Here is a 27,023-nt window from a genome sequence, read left to right on the forward strand (position 1 = left end):
GAAAGTTTCAATTTTTTTTTTAATTATTATTTGCCAATATTTTTTTGATTAACCGATCTATAAAATGTCAGAAAATATTGAAAAAGGCTCATCACAATTCCCCAGAGCCCAAGTCAACATCATCAAATTACTTGTTTTTGTCCAAAAAAGTAAAAAATGTAAGATATTCAGTTTCCAATCACAGAGGACAAAGAAAGCAGTAAATCTTCTTCACATCTGGGAAACTGAAACTAGTGAAACTAGTAAAACAATAAGTGGCACAAAATTCACCAGCCTGTCTTTGAAATAAAAAATGTAGTTCTTGAAGCTTGATGATGAACTTCTGTCGCTAGCGAGCTAACCACTAACATGCTTGCACTCAGTCACAATGGCTGTCCCGGCTCCTCTCTATTCTGTTTACTCCTTCCTGGCATTTTGTTCTCAGGACGGTGCATCATTTCATTCAATAAAGAGTTATTGGCTTGAGAAAAATCTTGCTAAATGACAGTTAACAAGCTAAAGGGTCAATAAGTTCACACAGTTTTTTCCCTGTCTCATAACTGCATAACCTTCCTCTTTCTGTGGAGCAGTTTACACTCCAACAGAGGAGGTTAAATAAAAATGGATGGTGCAACACAGCCAATAAGCTCCAATCGCTTCCTCCATTTGGACTCTGTTGCCTCAAAGATCAGCACTGACGAGACGGCTTGCTAATGATCAATGACATGAATTTGTGCATTAATGGTCTCCAACTTTGTTTTTATTCAACTGAATCTCTACAAAATGTAGATCGTAATGCTGATGTGGCTTTAAAATGATGAATTGACTTTTTATCAACTAATCTATTTGTCAAATTCTTTTAACAGTATAGACGCATGACTAAAACCAAGTGCTATGATTTTACATCAACAACATTAAGCTCTACGGTATGAAAGCACCTTCATCATAACGCCTCTAGTGTTCTGTACATAACAATATGTAACAGCACAGGTTGTGCTGAAAAGCTTGCAAACATCATACCCACTCAACATGTGATACCTTTTGTATCCCTGTCTGTTTTTCATATGTCAAGTTTTATGCTCATAAAAAAAAAGAAAAAAGGTCGATACCTGGAGACAGACGAGCACAATCGATAATGAGACCACCTCTGTTTGAAATACAGAAAAAGTATAGAAACAACACAGTAGGAAAATGATATGAGAAATATTTCTTATTCAGGTGGACAGCCAGTGAAATGAATGATGGAATACGTATTACAGCAGGAGTATAACAGAACGAAACAGATCACCAAGGTTACCATGGCATCCCTCCTTCAGCAGTCGACAATGTGTGGAGGAAGAAAATACATCTATAAAGCTTTTACATTGTGTACAATGAGTTATTTAAGATACCATTAAGACACTATGCTTTATTCTTTCGTTATGTGCAAGGTACAAGTTCATGGCAGAAATTACAATATAAACAGTGGATGTGCACTTTGTTGTTGAAATAATCAGGGTTTACAGATACTGTAGGGCATATATCCACCTCCAGAATCAGGCTGTTCATCTCAATTTCGGGGCAGGGGGTAAAAGGTCGGTGCCTTCTTGCACAATTTACAACATCTTCCTCTTCTCGAACTCCTACAGAGATGGACAACAGAGAGGAAGAAGGAAAGACACAATGTGAAATGAAGTGAGATAGACAGAAGTAAATGATTTATTCATGCAGAATTCACACAGCTCTGTTTTGATCCTATGTATCAGATCTGCTGTTGAGACGGGGGGGAAACAGAGGAGGGTAGAGCTTTGGAGAGCCTGTTGTTTTTCCTGGAGAGCGCCGTACGTGTCAGTAAGTTCCAGTTGTCAACATTAAAACAGCTTCACTCCCTGTGATTGATAGAGACTTGCACATCTGCAAAAATCTGATTTATGTGAGGTTATAGTTGCTGCGTTTATCAGCACAGTCCAACCATGTGACTACAAATGAGAAAGCATTATGATAGCCATTAAAAAGGATGTAGCTATTTACATATTCAATTTGGAAAATATCACACAAACCGTAGGATGATAGAATATGTCGTTCCCCGAATTTTCCATTTCACAGGGGGAAAGTAACTTAATGCAAATGTCATTTATCAGGTCCACAGAGCACACAAGTACTCATGCACATGTTGGCCCATTCGTCTGTGGCTTGTGGATACCTGAAGGTCTACTGCCACCTTGAGGAGGAAATATTTTCCTGTTTCTGAAATGGCAACCTCGGCCTCTCTAACCTGGACTTTCTGGGAAGGACGAAGTGAACGAGGAGATGTTTGGGGTGGAGGGGTAGACTGGAGAGTTGTGGCCTTGTTCACTAGATAGTTTTGCTTTATAGATGAGGTGGGTTAAATGAGGGACTGGTTCAGTAATTAGGTACAAAGCTGTAGAGGGGAAAAAAAAGGGTAATGGGATGGAGAGAGTGACAGAGCAAAAAGAGGAGGAGGGTATTTGTGACATAAGCAGACAGATGCTTTGTTGGTCCAAGGTAGCAGACAGTGACTCACGGGTACAAGACAGGAATCACAGCACAAAAAGGTAAAAGCAGAGTTTTTTGTGATGGCAGGGTGGGGGTGGGGGGGTGGGGGGGGTGTTCTGCGTGAGACAGACTCAAACGCCTGACAAGACAAGCCGGGGGGAGAGGGGGTAGAGGTTGCCACTCAACCTCAACAAAAAAGGACGAGTGAAAACAACATCTGGATTGAAACCGAGAGCGGAGGAAAACATGACGGGGACGAAAAGCAAAAACATTTACAAGCTAGCAATGACAACAGGCTCTGACACACCTGGGGCCAGATGTATGAGGAGTGCAGGCAGCATAAATACCTTACTTGAAATGCCTTCCAACTTTTTAATTTTTTTCGCAAACAAAAACTTGAGATTAAAAGTGCTCGCTTCCGTTTGTCTGCGCACATCTGTATACATGTGCACGCAGGCTTCACTGTGAATGTTGAGCGGGATAGGATAATACGATCAGCTGTTGTGATTATGAGTTCCAGATATTTTGTAAACAAGTAAAAAGGTCATAATTATTCTACATTGCATATAAATTAAGTCCTTCCCAGATAAACACACGTTTTCTGATATCTCCTCCTTGCACCAGTAGCACTGAAAAGTCCTTTGGATATCACTGCAAAGGCTGCATATTTAATTTTGCTTCAACATGCTGTATGCCGTCTTTAATTGTTAAAAAGACTTATCTTATCTTACTGCGAGCGATGTCTGTGTCCTACATGAACACAAACTTCTCTGCCAAAGTGAGAACAGTTTTGGGTGTTTCACTAGAGTTTTCTGTGTTTGTGTTTTTTCTTTTCTCACTGGTTTTGAAGTGGGCAGGGCTTAGTTGGAAAATGATAACGTGACATACTTTCATGCACCAATCAGAGTTGAGCAACATTTGAATCAGAAGCCGATGACCGCTGTGGGGTTGTTCACTTATGTTACCAGCACTGTCAATCAGATATGATCAAACTACACCCACATAATAAATGACTAAGGATGTTTATTTCCTGACCTTCAACTTCAACAGTTTTTAGATCTATCATGAATATTTAATGTTACAAAGAAATACAAATATTTCAGGGGCTTGAACTTAACAAGAGCCTATAAGAAACACATGTAGATAACTAATCACATTTAAGTCAAAATAGAAACAAAAAAGGTGGGCAGAGAAAAAGTGTGCATAAGATGTTTCACTTATGAACCTATATTAGACAGCAAATGACTTAAAATGAGAAACAATACAGTATATGTCAAGAATACACATGAAACCCTAAACCTTTTAAGCTTATGAAGATATTTCCAGTTTAGATGTGAAAAATGAACTGGTTTGTTGTCTCATCTTCCTCCCCCAATCCCCTGATTGGTACTTTTATTACGGTACTTTTCTTTACTGTTCTTGTTGATGAATATCACTTATTTAGCATGGACCTTTTGGAAACGTTGTATTTCTAATAAACTCGTGACATTAGTGACAGTGTGAATTTCTTTTGAATGACGTTTTGCTACGTACCCGTCTACCAGGCATGCGTCAGACAACAATGTGTTTGGTTTTACAAGAAACAAAAACAATATCTGAAGCAAAAAATATAATCTGGGCTGCTATTTTTGTGAATATATAAGTGAAAATATTATAATTTCAACAGAGACAGTGGAAGCAATACTAGCATGCTGCATCCTGTTTTCACTGAAACTGAATTGGCAGAGTATATCTGTAATTATTATTATGATGAATAACGTGCGTGTTTGTTCAGTTCGATGATGTACCACTCTGAGGTAAGAGCCTTATTACCGTCTGGCATTAGACATTTACTGAAAACTCCTCAAGATACAACATGCATCTTTATGTTTCTAAATATACATGATGATGCGTGAAGTTTTCGTTCCAGTTATTATTTTAACACTTCCAACACAAACAAATGAATGCAGTCTTGACAAGGAGGTCATGTTGTTCAGCTTATTATGTTTTTTTTTACCAAAAGCGATCCATTGTAGCTGCATGTATAATTCATAAACCTCTGATTAAATATGATGACGCATGCATCCAATTTTGCAGATACATGTTTTCACCACTGGTGTGGAGGCTCATGCAGGTCGCTGACAGCCAACAGGAGCAGCTCGTCATTGTTTCTGCCCACACCAAGAACATTACGTCTACTTGCTTCTCATACGTGTTGTTACTTCTATTACGGCGGTCAATGAAATTAACAGAGATGTATGAACACAGCGTGCAGCAAAATGAGCAACCACGTTGCGCGTTTTTCATCATTACACACAATGATTATGAATTAAACTTTGGGGGGGGAGGGAGGCAACGCGTGTAAATCTATATCTGCGTGCTGTAGTGCCAGCAGTTGTAATGAAAGTATAAGATGATGAATGGGTGTAATACATGCTTTCACTTTTTATACATCTTGTTAACAGTGCTTCCCCTAGAGATAAATTGAAATAAAAAAGGGGCAGTGGCGCCAACTCAGCCACTGTCAACACACGTTTATTAATTTCTGCCCTTGTCTTCTGCCTTTCTTTACGGCATATTAAAAGTTCAATCTCAACTTCTACTCCCCCTAAAAAAATTAATTCCTGTTCCCAGTAAACCTTCTCACATTTGTAACTGCTCGGTGATGAAAGATGGTGCTACAAGTGACCAGCAGCACAAGACATTTTGTTGTGAAGCCAAAAGAGAAGTATTATTACAGTGTTGTGTTACAATGCGATTATATTACCTCCAAATTAGTTATGCTGAATGTCAGCTCTAATTAGCTTGCTCATTCATCTGTATAATGAAAACATGACCTTAGTATTTGTTTTGTTTATTTGTATAAGATTCTTAAAGCTATTTGTAGCAAATTCAGCAGTTGGGAGTAATACAATGGAGCACAGAAATTTATATTTGTTATTAAGTTCCGAGATATTTTTCCTGTATGTTTTGATATTTCTAATTATCTCAAGCCAACATTTATTAAATTTTGATTTTGATTAAAGATTGATGGATGAGGCCAAAAAAACAATGGGAACATCTGAACCCTTTAACAGTGAGTAAAACATTATTTGGAGAATGTTACCATGTGACTGAGTGTCCGTATGCAAAACACGTAGATGTAGTAAATAAGTAAATGTCTTGTAAATGAAAGCCCTTTCAGACACACACCACATTGCTGAAGTATCAAAGCTAAATGTACTCATTAGGCAGAATTGCTCCTTTCAAAGTGTTATATTATGTAATTTATATTATTGGATTATTACAACTGACTCATTCACATGTATGCACCATTTTAATGCTGTAGGTGGTTGAAGCAGAGCTTATTGTAACTCCTTTACAACTCCATCTTACACTGATCATATATTTATGTAAAATGTTAATCTGCAACTACTTACTACAGTACAGCTGTCAGATAGTTGTAGGGGAGTAAAAAGTACTAATAAAGTAATATTCTCCTCTAAACTCTGGTGGAGTAGAATTATAAAATAGCATGAAATAGAAATACTAAATATAATAAAAGTATTTAAAGAACAAGAACCTCATAATTGTACTTACAGTACACTAATATCTTGCTGGAAGAAAGGACTCACCTTGAACATAGTGCTGCCCAGCTGGGCAGGAGACATGCTGACTACAACTCCAGCAGACTGGAGGGCTGCAATCTTCTCTTTGGCTCCACCCTTTCCACCAGCGATGATGGCGCCGGCGTGGCCCATCCTACGGCCAGGAGGAGCAGTTAGCCCAGCGATGAAGGACACCACAGGCTTTGAGTTAGCACCCTGGACATAGAAGAGGGAGAGAAAGGAAAAACATGAGTGTAAAATGAGGTGAATAATAAAAAAAGGAGACTAAGCTCAAGGATAAGTGTGAGGATACGAGTGCAGAGCAACAATGTGGATGAGAAGTAGGAAGGAAGGTAGCAAAACAAGCACTAAAATAGAGAGAATTAGTTTTCTGCACCTGCATTTTATTCATTCATTAGAAATTAAACACCTCATGTCCTCCCATCACAGAGCCCCCATTGATAACAGGCTTGTCTAACCAGCCATCTCGGTCTCAGCCTGCATTATTAAAACAAAGGGTCAATCAAGCCATTTAATTGCATGGGTTGGTGTATGACCAGATAGGGGCTCAGGCTCCTGCCATTTCATATCATCTCATTTCTGAGATGGTAATTAGTCATGCAGGCACTGATTAGCTCAGCGCCTGTCTATGCTGCTTGCTCATTGATGGATGTTACGTTCAACAGTTAAGATCATTTCCAAGGTGAAGAGAGCTAATATTTCATCTTCAGCAATAACATCATAGTCGGCAAGAGGGACAGAGTGTGTGCGTGCGCACGTATAGCAGCTAATATTTCATACTTAGAAATAACAACATAATTGTAGAGGACGGCCACACACACAGACACAGACAGACACAGACACAGACACAGACACAGACACACACAGACACAGACACAGACACACACACACACACACACACACACACACACACACACACACACACACACACACACACACGGACACACACACACGGACACACACACACAGACACACACACACTCCTGGGCTTTCAACAAAGGCTGTGGCTCATCTGGCAGACTGCTTTCAGAGAGTGAATGTGGCATGTTCAACAGCCAAAGCAACAGAGCGAGGTCCTTCAAAGACACCCACTTCTACTGCCATTTCAGCTCCAAATTCAGACGTGAAACTGGCAGGAACAAGATGGCAGTCTCTAATATAAACTGGAGATGACTTTTAATAATTAAGACTAGTAGGACGTATATCAGCCAGGGAAATGTGGAGGGCCTTGGCTAGAAATGCTCCACTAATGAGACATTAACCCTTGCACAGTTAACAGGGAAACGAACAGAGAGGGAATATCACTTAAAAGTGCTCTGAATATGTTAAAGCATCTGTTCTATGCGTTGAAAACTGTAAGCACAAAACAAATTAGCACCAAAGCCCCACTCAGTATTCAGAAGTCAAATCACGTCCTGAATAAACAAACCACCCTCATGTGAATCAAGTCTTAAATCTACCTCAAACGAAAAGGGGTTTAATTACTCTATTAATCCATGCCTCCCTGGATACTAAGTACTAACAATGCATACAGGGAGGGGAGTCATACCATCATTCACTTTACCCGTCTTTTGTCTTCCACTGTTAGCAGTCCAGATATATTACCTTAATTATGAGACCAATAGGGCAGTTCCCCCACCTGTGTGCCAACATGACTGGAGGAGGGCTTTGTTCTATAAACACAAAACCGTCTGCTGCAAGGTGAGGAATTGTATTTACAAGCTTAAAAAGCCAAACTGAAGACAATTATGTACCCCTATAAAACACGACAGGTAGGCATGAATAAAACTGGCATGTGTGGATACACGTGGAGCTCACCAGCACTTTTCTAACCTCAGCCTTCCTCCAGACTACAACCTGCGTTCCTTTTCAGTGTTGTTTCCACAGAATTACAAGGGGTTTAGCTAAGCTCAGTGGAGACAGGCTGAAATAAAAAAATTAAAAAAAGAATCAGTAAACCTCTACGGTAGCTTAGGTGCCAAATTCTCCGACCTAGTTGATATGCATGAAGCAAAATGTAATATGGTTATTCTGTGCAAAACCCATTTCTGACTTCAGAAAGCCTGTGAGACTCTGGCAATGATAGGCAGACCTTTGATACAGGTGACTTAAGACCATATTATGTTGGCAAGCATCGCAGACGCTGATGAAGACTGAACCTTGAAATATGCCCTGCATCATAAAATGTGACAGCAGAACAGAGCGGGACGGTTGTTTTCTTGAATTTTACAGAATTAAGGCGTCGGTAGATAAACAGTCCACAGTAACTCAACTGATGGACACTGAAATCAATACTTCACCTTTTGGAATAATGTGTGTTTCTCAAATAGGAGTTCAATATACTTAATGTTGCATGACACAAATCAATCGTGACACCGGACCTTTAATTCCACTGAGAAGTCTGTACTTAATGTGTCCGGTGTGACAGAATTAGTCAAGTTAATGTGAAATGCAGCACCTTAAAAAAAAAAAAAAATTCTCATATAACTTCTTATTATGAGTGATGGCGTCGTACATGAACACACAATATTCTGCCAAAGCTGAGTTTTTTTCACATGACAATCATGAGAATGAGGGTGGGGGGTGGAGTTTGTGGGAGGAGGGTGTCGTATACGGCACAGATTGTAAAGACTTTTGAGGCAAACTTGTGATTTGTGATACTGGGCTGGGGCTTAAGCTTAACTTAACTTGAGCTCTTTTCACTGGTTTGAAGAGGCCAGGGCTTGAAAAAAAAGTGATGTTGCGTACTTCTGAGAACCAATCAGAAATCAGCAATATTTTAACCAAAATCTGATGACGGTTAGTAGCCTAATAATCAGGTTGAATTGTCATTTTGTTTCCCAAACTTTAGATATAAAACCAAGTTTTCAGTGGCTTAATTGACCCAATGACATTCTTTAGCAATGTAGTTATCAATAAGGTAATTCAAAGTGATAACATTGAACAATTCAGAATTTGTTAACACAACAGCCCAGACTTTTTTCTTTCCACATTTGTCCTTTAACCAGTTAAGTGTTTCATCAAGCATGAGTGTGCAAAATGTTGACAGATCATCTCTTGCCTGTTTAAGGCTATAAACCCATATCAGAGGTAATATATAGAAAAGTTTCTCTTTACACAGAACAGATCAATGTGCTAAAGAAGCTCAAAAATGCTTCTCAAAATCTTCTTGATCAGAGAGCAGAAAGAAACTGTCATCAGGTTTAGGTCTTTATTTTATAGCATTTATTTGTTTTGGCTGAGCTCACCTGCTGAAGTATCTCAAGCAAGACTGTGCTTCCCATTAATACCAAACCCACATATGGGAGCTGCCCTAGGTTAGTGTATTGGTGACGTGAATTCAAATGTATTCAAATCAAGTAAAGTTAAGTTTGCTCTTAAGTAAAAACAATGTATCCAGGCTTCTTTGTGCTCTTCTTGACTCGAAAAATAAGGTCCAAGTACGGCATTTTTTGTACGATGTTCTACACAATTGACTTTCAACGGAAGACCTGCAGTTTACTCCCACGCTCTGCTGGGCTTTTTCATGCATGTGTTTCATTTGAACTGTCCCTCGCTGTCAACACTCTGGGTGATTGTGGGTGCGGGTGGGTGTTTGTACTTTATTTATTGAGTGAGAGAAGTTATTCTCTAGAGACGCCAGCGGGAGATTTGCATGCATTAGCGCAGCCGAGGGCAAATCAAGTCCATTTCTCATCGCATAAGCACGCACACACACATATACACAGAAACAAACACATACACGCTGAAAAATTTACAGATTAAAAGTCATCTGCAAGGAGCAAAATGCCAAGTACAGGCCTGCTTTAGTTAAATATGTCAATTTCTCAACTACTTGGCTACATGAGTCAATCATCACCCTTCTGCTCTTTATCACATGTGGGCATCACAAAAGGCTCACTGCTCATCAACACTGCAGATTTCGAGAACATGCCCCGTGAATCATACCTACATCCCATCTGCCACTCTTTATCTTTATCACACGGACACAGAAAACTAAGAGACAAAGCCCGAGGCTGTGATCAAAAAGAAAAAGTACACTTTCATATAGTTCCACCTTGTTCTGGACATGTGATGGTTTCTAGTGTTCACTCCAGCTGATAGATTTGAAAGGGCATGACTAATTCAGAAAAGGATTAATTTTTTATAAGAACAGATGCAGTATATCTGCAGAAGTGAAGTGCTGTACCAGAGGATATTACAAGGAGAGTGGGGTAAGATAATGTTGTGTCCGGTGTGTTATTTCCTTACCAAGTTGTGCTGTTTGAGGTACTCTGCTGCATTCTCCTCAGCATTGCCTCCGATTTCTCCAATAAGGATGATGCCCTCTGTCTTGGGATCCTGCAGGAACACCTCCAGACAGTCTATGAAGTTTGTACCGTTGAATGGATCCCCGCCAATACCTTGCAGGAGACAAAGCAAACACTTGTTGTATACTCAAGACTCTCAAAAGGATTATTCCTGTGAATATTTGAGGATCACAAGGCTGTTGAGAGGAACAAGAAGCAGCTTTCAGCCTGATATGGTCTGATCATCACAACAGTGCTAACTGAGTTCATAGCTGTTCATTGGGGTTGCCTGAAACCACTCTCCACTGTCTGAATCGTTTGACATGAGAACAGAAAATTTTATTGGATTGATTTATTGCATTCCAAAACATTTATTCCCTTTTACTGATGAATTTGAGCCTCACTTTCATTGAGCAGTGTCTTGATCGCCACATCATTCAGACCCTTTCACTTGTTTGCAACCTTGATATATATACTCAACTGAAAAGCTCTGATATATATATGTCTATATATATATAGACATATATATAGATATAGATATATTTTTTATTGTTTTGAATGTAGAATAAATGGCAAAAAAAAAGTAAATCCATTTAAACCGCAGTAACCAGCCACTTGTAAGCAGTGGAAACAAGATGTAAACATTGATATCTTATCACTTTTCAAGTTGATATGGCAAGCTTGTTAGCAAACTGTTTCCTATTTACACATCTAACAGATATGGAGCAACAATATCATTACTTTGAAGTTGTGTTTCTAGCAACCTGGCTAAATGAAAAATTTTCTCCACTTTTAGCTCTGTTTTTGATTTCCACCAACTCCTGTGGGAAATATCTGGCTCCTCCTCAGTCTGCTGTTTGAAGCTAAGCAGGTAGGGTACAGTGGGTTTATCAGAGCTTTTTGGCTGAGTAACATCTGCCTGCTGCGTCTGGAAACAAAGTAGAGTGGTGAGGGCGAATCAAAACAGTAAAGTTGTGGGCCGCAAAACCAAAACAATGAGCTGAAAGCTGCTAAAACGCTCCATAGAGATGAGGGTAACTGCAGAATCGGGTGATAATTCTTTGTAGGTTGGTCACTACAAGAGACTCCTTTCACACATGTGATTTGACATTTGACATTGATATGAAAATATTGATTATAGCTGCTGTAAATTAAATCTCTAAAACAATAAAGTGGTCAAAAAGTGAAGCCACTGTAGATGAGCAACATTTTATTCAGAATACTGGACTGGAGGTTATAAAGTAGGAACAGCATTTTTCAATTTTAAAAGTCAATTTCAAAGTCACTTTAAAAGTTTGTTTAATGGTACAACTGCCTCTCTCTCTCTGTATCTCTGTATGGCAGTTTAATTATGCATTTCCTTTCATATCCAAAGGACATGACTTAAGCTTTTCCGAATCACAGGGGACCAATAATCATTTATTAAAAATAATTTCCACAGAAAAATGACACCAGGATCTATAAAATCATGGGCAAACCTCCACAAGAGAGATCTTCATAGACAAAACGTCACCTAAATTTACATTCATACCATTAAAAAAACCTGGCAACACCAAGGAAAAAAGTACATGAATAATAATCAAAGAGAAGCACAGCAACAAAGATGACAGTGATTTTAAATATTGTATTAACTGTAATTTGCTGTAGCCCCTAGGTCATACTCAGACTTAAGAAGTTGCTAGCAGAACCACCAATAAACCTTCTTAATGAACTCTACAGTATTTAATACTGTTGCAGCACTGGCTTTATGAAGTCTGGCTAGAGGACACTCCATAATTAACATGTCTAAATAATAATGAAGCAGAGTTGTTTTGCAGTTAATTTGGGTGTCCAACCAGCCCTTTAATATAGATTTTCTGGTGGCAGATAAGTTGGCCAAAGGAATTCGTTTTTGTAAAATAGTTAACCTTATATTTGCTGTGTTACCAAGAAGTAATATAGCTCGATACAATGGGGTCATTACAGTATAGTGCAATTAAAACAGATATGGCTGATATTCCCAGTATGTATAGCTGCATCAAGAGAACAGACAACAGACACGGTAGGGGCTCTCAACTGATCATTTCACTGAGAATGACGATAAGGAGCAATACAAGATCAATGAATGACTAAGTTAAGTGAGATACATTTTTAAAGACAGCATTGTTCAACGTTGTTCCATATAATGTCCCAGCTTCAGGTTGTGTAATCAGCAAACGACAGCAACAAGGCTGTGAAAAATTGTGCGGAAGAAAAGGTAATAACAGGATGGGCAGATAATGGGAAGTTCCACACATGTACCAGGAAATTGCAGAAATTACCTTTAATTCATACAGAACCTGGTATGCATCTACCAGGTTTTAAAACGTAAAAAACACTCTACTCCTCAGTTTGGCATTGTTTGCAGTAACACTGACAACTGAAGAGTTTTAGTGCGAGGTGAACTAGATAACTAGATCAGTGGTTGCCAGCCTTTTTCTTAAGGGACCCCTATTTTACCATTGTATATACAATGACAACCCCCACCCACATAAAAAGGGGAAAAAGTAGCCAACTTCTTTTGAAATATCTTCATGTATATTTCATTATATTCATTGCATGAAAAACAATAACAGCACAGAACAATTAACTGTACAATTAACCTAAACACTGAATGTAATACCTGCAGGAAGTTTGTGTAAAACTAGTAATGTGTATAAAATTATTTCCTGTGGATATTGCAAAGTATCAGATGATTTTTCCTTATATTTTTTAGGGAACACAATTCTATGTCCATATTATGATTTTCTTTTATTTTCACTATCATACATACATTTTAATAGTCCAAGCAGCCTGACTTTACAATAAATAAATAAACTTCTCAAGTAACCCTTAAATTAAGTTGTCTTCTTCACAGAAATCAATTAAATGCATGCATAATTAATATATAACACTGCTTCAAATCAATTTGTTCTTGTAGTCCCAGCTGCTTGTTTTAATATCGTCTAGATATAAAATGTAAGAGCTGTGTTACTGTGTGCTAAATTTAAATTAAATATGTCACAGGTCACCGATGACTTACCAACGCAGAGTGACTGGCCCAGGCCGACTTGTGTAGTTTGGTGCACAGCTTCATATGTCAGGGTGCCCGATCTAGACACAATGCCTGAGAGAGATTAAAAAACATTTTAGGATGTTATTTTCTTTTTCAAAAAACTGCTCAAATCAAGGGTGATAAGATGATATAAAATGCAGCTGTCCAACTTTGACTGAATTGTTTCATCATGACAGCAAAAACAAATGAGATCACATCACTGTAACAGCTGTTCTGTCGATGCTTTGGGAATGATGGCAGCCGATTTACAATAAAAACAGACTTCCTGTAAAAGGTTCACTGGTCAACAGCAGCACACACTGCTTATCAAGCTGTCAACAGCAGAAGCTCAATCTAGGATTTAAGCACAGTGCTGTAAAAAAAAGTTTAATCTGGTAAGAAAGGTATTAGTATGAATAAAGTCCCCCCCACTTTCTGTTCCACCGCACTTCAGTCATTTAAAGATCGCTGTTGGAGAACCACCAGTCAGTCAGGGAACTTATAAACACAAACATGTAAGCTGTCAAATACCCTTAAATAAAATAACCTTCAGCTACATATATTTTCATGTATAAATTGAATGCTTTAAGATCCGAACAAGTTTCTGATTTAATTCATTTCATAGACAAATTAGGAAATCTCACCAATTCTTCCTTTCTTGTGAATGTGGCCGGGCATGATCCCAATCTTGCATTCTCCAGGCTGCAAAAATCCATGAATTTGAATTAAATAAAGAACATTTACTGACACACACGCCTATTTTTCTTTTTTACTTTCTTGTGCTCAATATCAGTGGAAATGTTGTATAACTAGTTCTCCAACTGAACTCAGTCTCCAGTTAAAGATTTTTCTTTAAAACACACACAAAAAAGACACTTTTCTCTACGGAACACAGTAATATATTATTTAGCCATAAGCTCACTTTAAATAAACCAGAACAAATTCAATGAATATTCACTGCACAAATTCCCATGAGTGAGGATCATTTCTTAAAATTTTGCTATACCCTAAAATCCAGAAAACATGGGGATACTCAGCTCAAATAACTGACATTATTTATTACTGTCAGAGACACAGAAATAAAAACAAAAAACAGCAGCATAATTAAATCATGCTCCTTTAAGGTTTTATTTGCCTTGCATTCACTTTTTAAAAAGGTAACAGAATATTAATGCATTAAATCTGAATTACAATGGGGTCCTTGAGAGGGAGTTTGTACTTTCAGCTCTTTCAACCACAATCGAAAAAAAAAAAAAGCACATGCGTCAGTCAATGTGTGTGTGTGTGTGAGAGAGAGTGTGAGCTTACATTGATGACTCCTGGGCAGTTGGGACCTATGAGGCGCGTGTTGCCCTGGCGCAGCAGCTTATGTTTCACTCTCACCATGTCCTGCTGGGGGATGCCCTCAGTGATGCACACCACCAGAGGGATCTCTGCGTCGATGGCCTCGATGATGGCTGCTGCCGCGAACGGTGGAGGTACATAAATCACGGTGGCATCTGCCCCTGTGCCCTCCTTTGCCTGAGGCGAGGAATTAAAAAAAAAGGTATTGGTGGTGTATAAAAAATGGAAAGTTATGAAATAGTGCCACCTAATGTTGCTTTAAAAATCATCTGGAAAGCTTAACAGTCCTCCACAGGACATCAGACAGAGCGATACCACATATTTCAGTTTTTGCTTTCAATATATTAACGGGTTTTTAAAAAGGGGACAACCACAGACACATACGGAGTCACACATACCTCCTTGACTGAATTGAAGACTGGCAGGCCGAGGTGAGTCTTGCCACCCTTGCCGGGGGAAACACCTCCAACTAACTGGGAGCCATAGTCAAGAGACTGCTGACTGTGAAAAGTTCCCTACAAAGAAAGAGGAGTCAGTCAGTGTATATGAGTGTGCAATGAAGTGGGGCACAGCCACTTCTGTAGCGTCAACCTTGAGATATCATTACAGACAGAGAGGAAGGAGGAAATATATGCTGCCATCCAGGATTAATCACCTGTGCTGCTGTGTAAAGGGATGGATACAGAGGTGAGGCTGGGGGGGTTCTTCTAGGGGATACAGCTACTGATAAATATATTCAATGAGAAGAAATCGAAATGTTCTTGACATATAAATAATGTTGTGAGCTTAGTTTAATCTCCTCGCAGAACCTTTGAAAAAACAAATCAAAAGCAGCTTTGGATATTCTCCAACATCGACTGTAAAATATCTCCCAAGAAAGACAGTTTACAAAAATATTTCACATGCTGTCACTCCCGTGTAGGCTATAGGGAACCTGTCACGGCTGTGTTGCCACAGTTGAAAGATTTTCTTCCTGACATTCATGAAGTCGATTAATTTGCTTCAACCCAAACAGAAACACATCTAATTCAGAATTTTACATTTTTTTGCTTAATTTGTGGGAGGAAACATAGAGAGAGTGTACACATATATATTGCCATAATAATTTAATTGCCATTACCGACTCATATGGTCAGTTTTTGGCGCTCAGGTTTCCAACAGACATCTGGTGGGTGTATGCTGTGCTTTTGAGGAGGTAAAGAAATTAAAAATATGGCGTGGCAATAAGCACCAATGGACGTAATCAACCACACAGACACTATGAATGTGCTTGTAAAGGTGCAGGACAGATGCGGTGCAGTTTCACTTTATTCCAAACAGATTTCTCTTTACTATATAACACTACAGCCAATACTGGATTTTTGAGACTGGTACCAGTATCAAGACTTTTAAAAATACATCAGTCAATAGTCAGTTTTTTCATAAATACATAATATAAACAAATATTTTTGATGAGGATCCCTTAGATTTATTATTTTAAAGAATTGCGACCTAGATATGTACGTAGCGAAAACATTATACAGTTGAAAAATAAACTTATTTACACGTAAACATTTAGGTATTTCACTGTATCTGCAACAACCTAATATTAATAACCTCATACTGGCCTGTCTTGTAGTGGATCTTACTGTTAACCTCTGATATCAGCCAACTGTTATTACTTGCTGTTCACAGTGTTCTGTGTTCAGTACAAATATCACCACGAGGCCCCATTTGAAATGAAAATAAACAAGATAAAGCAGCAATAACACTAAAGGGTGTAGAACGTATGTTGGGAGGTAAAATCTTGTGAGTGAATCTCAGCTGTGCTTTCCCCAGAAAATGAGCGCATCAAGGCAGTGTAAATTGATTTCCTGCTGAACAAATCCTATCAGTCGGTAGTCAGTTAATTATTACTGAAGATGCTGAAACAATGTAGATAAAGTAGCCAAGGGTCATAACTACAAGAGCAAAAAAATGACCCCCATGTAAAAATTATAACTAGCCTATTAAGAGGAATTAGAAGCTATGAATCAGCATTTTTTTCCAAATTGTAATATGCTCCTTCACCCTGCTAACTTTGCTGTTTTTGCCAGCCATTATTATCGCAAATGTTGGGACAATAAATTTGAAAAATTGCTTGCTTATCAAGCCAGAAAGACACCAAAATGTGCACTCAATAGCACTTGCTTCATTTCTCATCCTTTTCTAATTACCCGGAGTGTTCACTGGAACTATATTTAACAACCTTTTATTATGTTGAACAGAAAATGGAGGATGAAAAATGGAATGTGCATAAGGACAGAGGAGGGATATAAATCTGTAAAGTCCACATTTCAGGCTTGTTGAACACAACTTGCCAAGATTTTTATTCTCCTTGACTGGACACAGTTCAAAGCGAATCACCTGAGCTTTTTTATGCTCTTGAAAAATAACTGGAAGGATCAACAATCTGCCACACAAAGTTATTATTATTGACCAACACACTGACTAAGGGTAGTGATGAGGGAAAACTAAGTCAAAGTAAAAAATCTATTTCTCCAAAACTAGATGAAATGAAAACAGGACCAAACCTGATTTACAGAAACAACAAGCTAATATTACAACAGCATCAACTGATCCAAAGACAAGTTTCAGCATTTACACAGAACATGAACAAATTTCTTCCAGTCTTTTAAACTTCAAGCCAATTATACTTGATATTCCTTTAATTCTTTAAAATGTTTTACTTAAATTTGACCTAGTGCTGTAATTCTGTTTTCCTCTATTGTAATTCTGCTAATACTACTTCTGTGTACATATTCCTGTGGAACAGAAAAAGTCCCTCAGGAATATCTTTCAGTTGTGAAGGAGTGCTGCAGGACAAGGAGTTTTTCCTTCTCTGAAAGGATAGAGGATCTTGTATGTCGAACAGATTCTAAAGACTTTGAGACAAACTTGATTTTTGGGCTATATAAATAAAATGTACTTTACTTGAACAGACATAATTAAATGAAATGGAGTTAACGCCTGGACCACAGCTATACCAAGGTGGAAACCGATTGTGAAAATATCAGTGATGAGGTGAAGTGATGAAAATAATAAACTTTAATAATGCATTCTCTCTGGTGAACGTACTCCTACAGAAAGGCTTTAGACACACAGGAATTGTGTGTGTGTGTGTGTGTGTAGTGGGGAACAACTGAGATTTCACAACATTACAGTAACCTAATCTGATGTGAAGCAATATTAAAAGAAAATGTGTTGATGGCAACAAGTCGTCAGTACAAACCTGCTTCCCTGTGAAACCTTGGCAGATGACCTTCGTGTTCTTGTCGATGTAGAGGTTCTTTCTACTTCCTGTATAACAGTGCCTGACTCCACTCTGCTGCACTGAATGGAGAAAGAGACAGGGGGGCAACACAGACTGATTTTAGGGGACAGATGTCAATACACACGTCAATACTCATCAAAACCTTACAGAATGAAATCTTCCTATCCACTTCTTCACTGAAAAGGAGGACAATAAATGTACTACACATGCATGTGAAACCTTTTTTTGAAACAGTTGTAGTATTTTGGCAACAATCTCTTTACTTCTGCATTCATCTTTTATTGTTGCTGAGAAACTATTCCAGCTTTTCTTTGGACTTGATAGCTGACTTTTACTGCACCCATGAACACAAACCTTCTCTGATATTCTATGAGAATGTTTTCATTAGAGATGGTTGCTTATACAAAAGGAGCTCTTGTGGTGTGAACTACTGAAGGAAATGTGACACATGGACAACATGTTATGTCTGATTAAAATTACTGATTGGAAGTGTTGTACTCTAATTTACCAGACTCCCTGAGTGTGATAATGCTATCAGTTTCAAAAAAGGGTATTACCAGCACATTTTGCATACTGTGCTGTGAGGTGGTGAGCTGCATGTATTTAAAAGCATATTTTGGAAGTGGAATAATAGTGTTTCACTAAAGTGTAATTCTGCAGTTCAACATTCTTTAGAGCTGCAGCTGCATTTATCGGTATTTTGTACATGAACACTGAATCATATGACTACATGTTATGTCACTCACAGAGAATTGCCACCCAGTTCTGCAATCTTTAGACTCTTTTAACTCTTTTGCTAACGTTTTGCTTTTCCAGCCCACAGTTTACTGTTTGGTTCAGTTCAGTCTCACAGCTCTCATCAACTGCACCTGTTGCTGCAGACAGCTGTTTTCAAATCCCTGGCTTAGACATACTGTAGTCAGTAGCAAGACACATTCAGGTCAAAGTGCAAGTGTCAAGTTTTACATCTACTGTGAGACAACTGATAAGACAAATACAGCACATGTTATATAACAACCTTACCTTACAGGTAGAACTAGCAACATGCTGCACAATACACTGACTCTCTATGAGCTACCGCAGACAAAGTAACTGAGACACAAGACATGTTTAAACTGAACTTCAATATAGTTTTAAATCATAGCTGTTTCTCTTCTAATCATTTTTCCAGGGAGAATTTTTTTTTTATTTGCGAGTGCATGTATGTTTTACTGATCACATTCAATTGGGGACAAAATATTATCCCAACAAGGGGCCAATTAATTATTTTACTTGGGCTAGCAAAGTAAATCTAAAATATAAAACTTCATTGTATATACATCTGTAATCACCATCTTAACTGAAGAAAAAAAAAACACTGACCTCCATGGTTGCCACTCTCTGGTGCACTAGACTGACACACATATGTTCTGAAATTTTAAGCTGATTAATTTAATTTATTCAAACAGCTTATCCCTCTATCAAATGAGAGTAGGTTCAACCCTGAAAGAAAAAGGCATCAAACAAAAGCTGCATGCTAGTAACAAAATCTAGCAGTTACCTTATGTATGGTTTCGAAGCTGAATAACTTGTGTCAGATCAAAACAAAAGCTTCTGACTGAACTAACAAAAACAGCAGCAGCATTCACCCTCAGTGACTGAACTTTGGTCCTCTGTCTCAGTCACAGACAAATTTATCAATGACACTGTACAAAGTTCAGTTGCTCGTGTCCTAACAAAGTGACAGCAACTAAACTACTGCTAATAATCCAACAATGCCAACTGCAGACTGGCCAATGCATCTCTAAAGCAAACTCAAGTCAGATGTCAGATCTCTTAATACTCAGGAGGTGTAAACATGCAAGCTGCAGACAGACTTACTGAACAGCTAATTTAGCTGCTTCCAATCGCTGCTGGGTGAAAACTAGATAAACATGAGCTACTCTGACAAAACAACTTGAGCAGAGTGAATGGACATGCTACGTTTAGTCAAGAAGACACACAAGGTCAAAGTTCAGCACTTGCTCTGGCCGGGGAGCAGGCTGACAGGGGGTTAAAGTTAGATTTCAGCTGGACGTTAGCGAAAAGCTAGCTAGTTAGCTGGCTGGCTAACTGTCATTGAGTTCTAACAACATAGACAGTTGGCAGGCTAATGTGGCTAACTAGCCTGGAAGCTAACTGACAGCCAACCAAGGGGAGCTTTGCTAGCCAGTGCAAGACTGTTGGAGCCTGCAAAGCCCAACTAATGTACAGAACAGAGCCAATTAGTATATTCGTATCACAGAAACTATACTGTCAAACATTTCAAATGATAAAAAGTATAATTTACTAAAATACTTACAAAGCAGCCTGGCAAACAACCTGCTGTGAGACATCTTCGGTCATTCACCAATGACACCGGAGGCTGAGGACCTGACACACGGATTCTAGCTGACTACAGATATCCCCATAAATTCTGGATATTTAAATGAGCTTGAAAACATGTTCTAGTTACATAATGAAGTCCAGGCTTTCCGTATTTATTCAAAATTGACAGACTGTGTTTTTTTTCGTGAGCTCTGAATATGGCACATAAAAAAGATACCGACATTAAAATTATTCCAGGCGAAATAGTAGGCTGCTTCAATTCGCAATGAATCCTGAGTAGTGTAGTTCTCCGCAGTGTGCAGTGAAAGACACCTTGCCAGCACAAGAGGGCGCATCAACCACATGGATGTCACCCTGATTGCCCTTCGCTAAAAATAACAATTAAGCTTGAGAGCTCATTTTTGACCTTGGAAACAGTTATTTAAAAAAGAAAATCTTAACCCGAGGTCCACTTACTAGCATTTCCAGAGCTTTCAACCGCATACTGTATATTTTAATGAAATACATTTAGTCAGTTGTCCATTTCCTTTCATTTTAAGATATTCCTTTTTAAAGAAAATATGCTGTACGACTACTCACACAAGGACAGCATTATGGATTCAAAGAATAATCTAACAAGGCCTTAGTCAGAATCCGCTTTATTGGCCAAGCATGTGGACACATAAAAGGAATTTGACTCCGGTTTTAAGTTTCTCTCAAAGTAGGTCGACTTACACCCAGAACAATTTACAGGAAGATAGAAATAGACATACAGCTAAAACAAGGACAACAAAGCTGAATAAAAATAGGTTAAAATAAACATAGAACTATTATGTATCTACAAGTAGGTGGAAAATAGGTTTATATATAAATATATAAAAAAGCAACAATGACCAACAACATAGAATGTCTATATACAAGTCAAGTGTAGATTGTAAACAAATAGTGCAAAGGAATAAAAGTACTAGATAGCTTTATATACATGAAGTGGGTGGTTATACAGTATATGCAGTGTTCAGGATTTATATTTGACAGTGATGGAAGATATACTTTTCATCAGAGTGATGGCCTGTGAAAAGAAACTGTTCTGCCAGAGGGCCGAAGTTGCTTGATTGATACAACAATACTTGTAATGTCCTTTTAAATTAGTAGGCTCATGGCAATTTTGCTCAAAATTGCACTAAACCAGCCTCTACATTTCTGAACAACCTTATGTAATGAAAACGTATACATTAATCTGCATTAAGGATTGTCTCTTTGGTCTTTGAGCAGTGTATGTGGGTGATATTAAGAGTCACTGTGTCTGTATGTTACCTCCTCTTGTGAGCAAGTTATGACATGTGATGATTGTGAGTTTCCTGAGAGCAAGAGGATTCTTTGGAGTTTGCCAGGAATTTAGTTGGTGATGTATGTTATATGTACAATTACAAGTATTATGTATGAGTCAGTGCTTGATAGGTGGTAAGTACATTTACTCACATACTGTATTTACCGTAAATAAAAGGACATTGTTTAGGTACCGGATCTTTGGTTGAGTTTTTTCATTTTGTGAGATTTTATTCTTCCATCACTGGGAAATATAGTACTTTTCACTTTTCTAAATGTATCTGACAGTAACTTCGTGTTGTTAAAGTGTGTAGATTCCCCCTCTCCCAATACTTCTAGAATACATTGCATTGCTGTTGTCAGACCTTTATATATTTTAGATATTGCAAATTTGTGAAAAATCTGAGCAGCCTGCTTTACCGCTCATAAAAGAAACGGTTAACCCATTTTACTTGATGTCAATTAAATTCATGGTGTCTCAGGTCCTGGTCCTTGAGCTTTGAGCTTGGCTGGTTTTCTATAAGAGCTCATCATCTGCATTCGTCTGTTGTCACCTTGTTCCTAGAGGCTGTATAGTGGGAATGTAGTTTTTCCTTTTTCTAACCCTTTTAACCCTTTCATTGGATATCCAGTTTTATCAAAAGCAAAGGTACACTTGTTGTGTGACTTACTCACATTACATATAATTAGTGGGCGCATATAAATAAAGCCAAGCTTCTTTAGAATGCTATTTTAAGAAGAGGAAAGCCTCAAACTATAATTGCAGCAAGGAGCAATTGTACAAAAGTAACTTGAGGAAAATTATTCGTCTCATAAACTTTTTGTCTGCGGGGCATTCAAATGGTAGATCAAATGTTGTCACGTTATGCTGCATAGAACCACTCATGTTACTACATTACACATGTTTAGAAACCCTTGTGAGTCTCAGTTTCTCTTACATAATACACAACTATATGATAAACCTTGGTTGTCAGGCCTCAGAGTCCATCTGGTTTTTATTCTGGGTATTAGTGGGGTGACATGGATAGAATAATCTTTCTTTCTTTCTATAATGGTTTCTGGAAAATCTGTTGAAAAATTGTTTATGGTTAGGGTTAGGTACTTAAATGGTACTTAATCAAACTGATGCAAATGCATCAATGCAATCCAATGGCCTCATACAACCAGTGACGTTAAAGGGATAGCTCCAGTGGTATGAACAGTATGGCAAAATCTCTGATGCTTGACAAATCATCTCACATTAGCCTTACATAATGTCATACAGCCCAATCCTACTAGGTATTGTCTGAGACACCTGAGACAAAAGTTGATATACTCCCACTCTGGGATGCAAAGGCAGTGTAGCAAATATTTTAATATGAAATATTCCATTTTTGTCACACAACCTACATGTAGGCAATTGCACTTTCATACTGAGGATGTTTTAGACATTTCACACAACTGCTTTTGTTTGGGTACTATATATATATATATATATTTAACCTTATTTACGTCATTAAACCCCGAAGTTTAAGGGTTTTAGCCCTTTAAGAAGGCAGAAACCACCTTCTTCACGCTGAGTTCAAGTTGTCCAATCAGGAGCCACCAACTCCTCCGACGCTGATTGGTCATACGTTCCACCGTCACAGGACGTTGTTACGCGTATTCACGAAAACACCAACGCATTTCTTCGGTTGTTTCCAAGTTTCCACGGTGAGAGTTTACGTACCGGTGACAAGCTGCGCTCAGAAATGAACGCAATGACATGAACGAAGCCCAGGAACTATCCAAGTCAAACACAAAACCTGCCACATTGAGCAATTCAAGATGGTTTTAGAAACGATTTCAAGGATAATAAAAGTCCAGCTTCCAGCATACCTGAAGAGGCTTCCGCTTCCGGAGACGATCGGCGGATTTGCAAGGTTAACAGGTAACGAAGTGCAGCTGTGTTGCACTTCTCTGACTGTCATGTGAAGATGACTTCTCTACTCATCGGGGATCATAGCTTTGTACCTTTAGTTAGCCTGCAAATTAAAACTCGGTCATAGTCACGCTGCGGATGGCAGCGTCCTACAAAACCTGTGTTATGTCCTCAAGTGCTGCTTTGCTCCCATAAAACTCTTTATCATCGTTTGATTTTATTGTTTAGCAACATCATCTCAGTAGTGACCTTAATGTAACTAGTCGCTGTTAGAAAACAATACTCGCCACAGTTAGTTAAGTTTGTCTGTGTGTTTGTTTAATGTTGATACAATTCTGACCTTAACCATAAAATGTCTGCATTTTATAAGTTGCAGCCTGCACTCTGCTGTGTAAGTGATATCCTGTTAATCCCAACAACTGGAAATGTAACGCTACGTTTGCCTCTAGCACAATATGCAACCAGCACAGTCTGTCATAACATCAAGTGATGCACAGGCATGGCAGCTATAGTCCGGTACAGAGGGTACATACAGTCTCAAATCTCAAGATTACTTCAAGATCATTGTTTTACAACCATGTCAACCTGTTGGGTCACAAAATTCTCATGACCCCTGCAAATTAGAACATTTTTACGTGATCCTATCAGTTAAAGCAGAGAATTTGCTGTTTTTTCTTGTCTTACATTGTAGTAAATTGAATTTCTCTGAGTTTTGGACTGCTGGTCAGAGACAACATGGGGATTTGAAGACACCAAACCTAAATTAAAGTATGGCCGACTTTGATATTTTGTTTTGAGCAGCAATGGGGAAGCTCTAGCAGGATTATTTGAATACTTCGGTGTCTGTACTGATCCGATACAGTAGATTGGTATCTGCACCGACTAAGACCTTATTGAGTGGATTGGGTATTAACCATGATGCAATCGATCCACATGAAATACAGATTCTTAATCAATGTCATTATATTATCAGTGTTAGAAAAAAAAAAGAAGTTTTTAATACCACAGCAATCCCTGGGCTCATGTTACCTCACATAAAAATGATTCCAATCTCCACTGGACTACATCGTCATCATGTCTTATCACATGCGGCATCTCTTGCAACACAAAAACTGATTCAATAACTTATTTGCACCTCTTCAACAAGACTTAATACACTTCCACACACTGAAAAAAAAAATGTCTTCACAGCTTCTAGTTAAGTACAAGTGCACACTAAAGGAGAGCGAGCTGAGTACAGCAGCGGTTTAGAGAACCAGAGTGAAAGTCCATCTTGAAGCTCAACAACCACTTCAACTTGACCTTTCAGCCCTTTGGAAAGTGTCAAATGTTGCCTAAAAATAGCCCAAAAAAGTAAAAAAGCTGAGCTAGCCTTACATTACTGAAACGCTTTAGTGACAATTGACATGCTAGAATCATTTGAGTGTTGCCTGTCTGAGAAGGCCATGAAACTAAACACACAGATGGACATTTTTAGTGATTGGGGTGCTTTGTGCTAATTTGATATGACTTGTGAAAGTCTTACAATTATTGGCTTTTAAGTTAGATGTTGACAGATGTTGGCTGAAGTTAAAACCTGAAGTTGTGTTTTCTGTCATAAATGAGCAATTTAGACAGTCAGTGCAGATTAGAAGAGGAAAGATTTATTAAGTGCTCCTACATGTGAAATATAATTCCTTTAAAGAGATTAAGGGTTAGCACCATCCCATTAGACATCAAAACCCTTGTACTGAAAGTATTTTAATTGCCATAAGAGTATTATGAAAAGTTCCTGGAGCCGGGGTATAACTCACAGCTAATAGTAAAATTACATAACTGTGGTTAATCCTCACTGTCTGTCCTCTCCATGTATGGTGGACTGCACGATGGGTTTTCCCAAAGCACTTTTCTGGGCTCAGTGTGGTATTTCCCCTGATAGCTGCTCCAGCTGATACAGTGTGTTACCCTGCAGTCACCTCACCAGGATGTGGAGAAGAATAGAATTAGGTGTAGCAGAGGTTACTCGCTTAAATATGTTTATATAAAAATGTATTTTCAAAATGGAGTTTAACTGCGTTTGATGTAAATACTGTAACTTAAAAAGGATGTTTTAATGTCTCTGTGACATCATCATATCATAGTTCATCATGGTATCAAACGGATGCCAGATCTACTGTTTCAGGCTTTTAAAAACATGAACAGTACTTCAGACAATATCGATCTGTCTAGGCCCGGTGCGTTGTAATTTAAGTCTGCCAGAGGGGTGAAGACTATAAAAATAGTTTTCCTTATTGGAAATTGGCTTTGCGAATTGAAGTGTAGCTGCAACTAATGGTTATATTCATTGTTGATTAATCTGTCAATTATCTTCTGGATTGATAATTTTGTCTATAAAATGTCAGAAAAAAAAATGCCCATTGCAATTCCCTAAAGCCTAAGGTGACACATTCAAAAAGCTTGATTAGTTCAGCTTACAGTCAAAACCTAAAGATATTCAATTTACTTTCATATATGTCAAAGAAAAGCAGCAAATCCCCTTATTAGAGAAGCAGGAAAATATTTGGCATTTTGACCCAATCAAAATAGTTGCTGATTCTGTCAATTGCCAAATTGATTAATCAACTAATTGTTTCATCTGTAAATTGAAGTGTCAGCGTTTAGAGCTTCCAGTAATGGACATGAAGGCCTGTCCCCTCATAGGACCAATGACCACAAATACATTTTCAACCTCTGGCCAACACTACTCTAGTTATACAAGATTTGCCCTTGTTCGTAGATATCCTCGTTTGCTTACGTGCGTATAATGTGTATGTAATATGTCCGTAGTGTCCGAGTGGCTGCGGTTGCTGCCCCTCCTGGGTATCCTGGCTTTGCTGGGCTATCTGACCATTCGCCCATTCCTGCCCAAGAAGAAGAAGCAGAGAGACAGCCTGATCAACCTGAAGATCCAGAAAGAGAACCCAAAAGTGGTCAACGAGATAGACATCGAGGACCTGAACAGTGCAAATGTGTGCTACTGTCGCTGCTGGCGCTCCAAAACTGTAAGTTGGCTGGTTGCTTTCTGACCTCTTCTATATGCATGGAGACATACGCTGCCTGCAGCGACAGGTAGTGAGCCTAATAGTTATCTTTATTTGTCACGCAGGCTGCTAAATACTGTTGACTTACTTAAATTAGAGAAGTTGTACTTCAGGATAAGTGAGTTTACTGTTTCTGTGTCTTGCTGATCAGCTAACATGAAGTTGTTTCCTGTTTTAGTTTCCTGTTTGTGACAAGTCACACTTAAAGCACAATGAGCTAACTGGAGACAACGTGGGACCGCTCATACTCAAGAAGAAGATACTGTAATCGACCACTGATGGGAGTTTTCCTTTCACCTCCCCAGTCTGTAGTTTTCATTTCTTAACAGTTTGTAGTTTGTCTACTTTTTTTTTTTTATATATACAAGAATCTT

General features: G+C 38.4%; 2 protein-coding genes across 2 annotated transcripts; one reads left to right on the forward strand and one right to left on the reverse strand.

The window, feature by feature from the left end:
* Positions 1-1,171: 1,171 nt before the first annotated feature.
* On the reverse strand, positions 1,172-20,415 carry suclg1 (succinate-CoA ligase GDP/ADP-forming subunit alph). Its single transcript, XM_070918429.1, has 9 exons — positions 20,360-20,415; positions 17,998-18,098; positions 15,146-15,262; positions 14,712-14,924; positions 14,048-14,105; positions 13,392-13,475; positions 10,314-10,465; positions 6,069-6,257; positions 1,172-1,601 (listed from the first exon to the last, which is right to left on the reverse strand). Exons 1-9 carry the CDS (start codon positions 20,391-20,393, stop codon positions 1,575-1,577), a joined length of 975 nt encoding a protein of 324 aa, XP_070774530.1. The 5' UTR covers positions 20,394-20,415; the 3' UTR covers positions 1,172-1,574.
* Positions 20,416-23,488: 3,073 nt separating this feature from the next.
* Positions 23,489-26,929, forward strand: cisd2 (CDGSH iron sulfur domain 2). The gene is made up of 3 exons (XM_070917568.1): positions 23,489-23,599; positions 26,396-26,610; positions 26,828-26,929. The coding sequence occupies exons 1-3, from the start codon at positions 23,497-23,499 to the stop codon at positions 26,915-26,917; spliced, it is 408 nt and encodes a 135-aa protein (XP_070773669.1). The 5' UTR covers positions 23,489-23,496; the 3' UTR covers positions 26,918-26,929.
* The last annotated feature ends 94 nt before the right edge of the window (positions 26,930-27,023 follow it).

This window comes from Enoplosus armatus, chromosome 2 (genome assembly GCF_043641665.1).
Source record: "Enoplosus armatus isolate fEnoArm2 chromosome 2, fEnoArm2.hap1, whole genome shotgun sequence".
NCBI classification, from domain to species: domain Eukaryota; kingdom Metazoa; phylum Chordata; class Actinopteri; order Centrarchiformes; family Enoplosidae; genus Enoplosus; species Enoplosus armatus.

Excerpts from the sequence above, each read along its gene's own strand:
- suclg1 (XM_070918429.1), bottom strand. The coding sequence starts at position 20,393 with ATGTCTCACAGCAGGTTGTTTGCCAGGCTGCTTT. Across the intron at positions 14,925-15,145 it reads TCTTCAATTCAGTCAAGGAG|GCAAAGGAGGGCACAGGGGC; the intron begins GTATGTGTGACT and ends TCCTCGCCTCAG. Across the intron at positions 10,466-13,391 it reads GGGCCAGTCACTCTGCGTTG|GTATTGGCGGGGATCCATTC; the intron begins GTAAGTCATCGG and ends GTCTCCTGCAAG.
- cisd2 (XM_070917568.1), top strand. The coding sequence starts at position 23,497 with ATGGTTTTAGAAACGATTTCAAGGATAATAAAAGTCCAGCTTCCAGCA. Across the intron at positions 23,600-26,395 it reads CGGATTTGCAAGGTTAACAG|TGTCCGAGTGGCTGCGGTTG; the intron begins GTAACGAAGTGC and ends ATATGTCCGTAG. Across the intron at positions 26,611-26,827 it reads GCTGCTGGCGCTCCAAAACT|TTTCCTGTTTGTGACAAGTC; the intron begins GTAAGTTGGCTG and ends TTCCTGTTTTAG.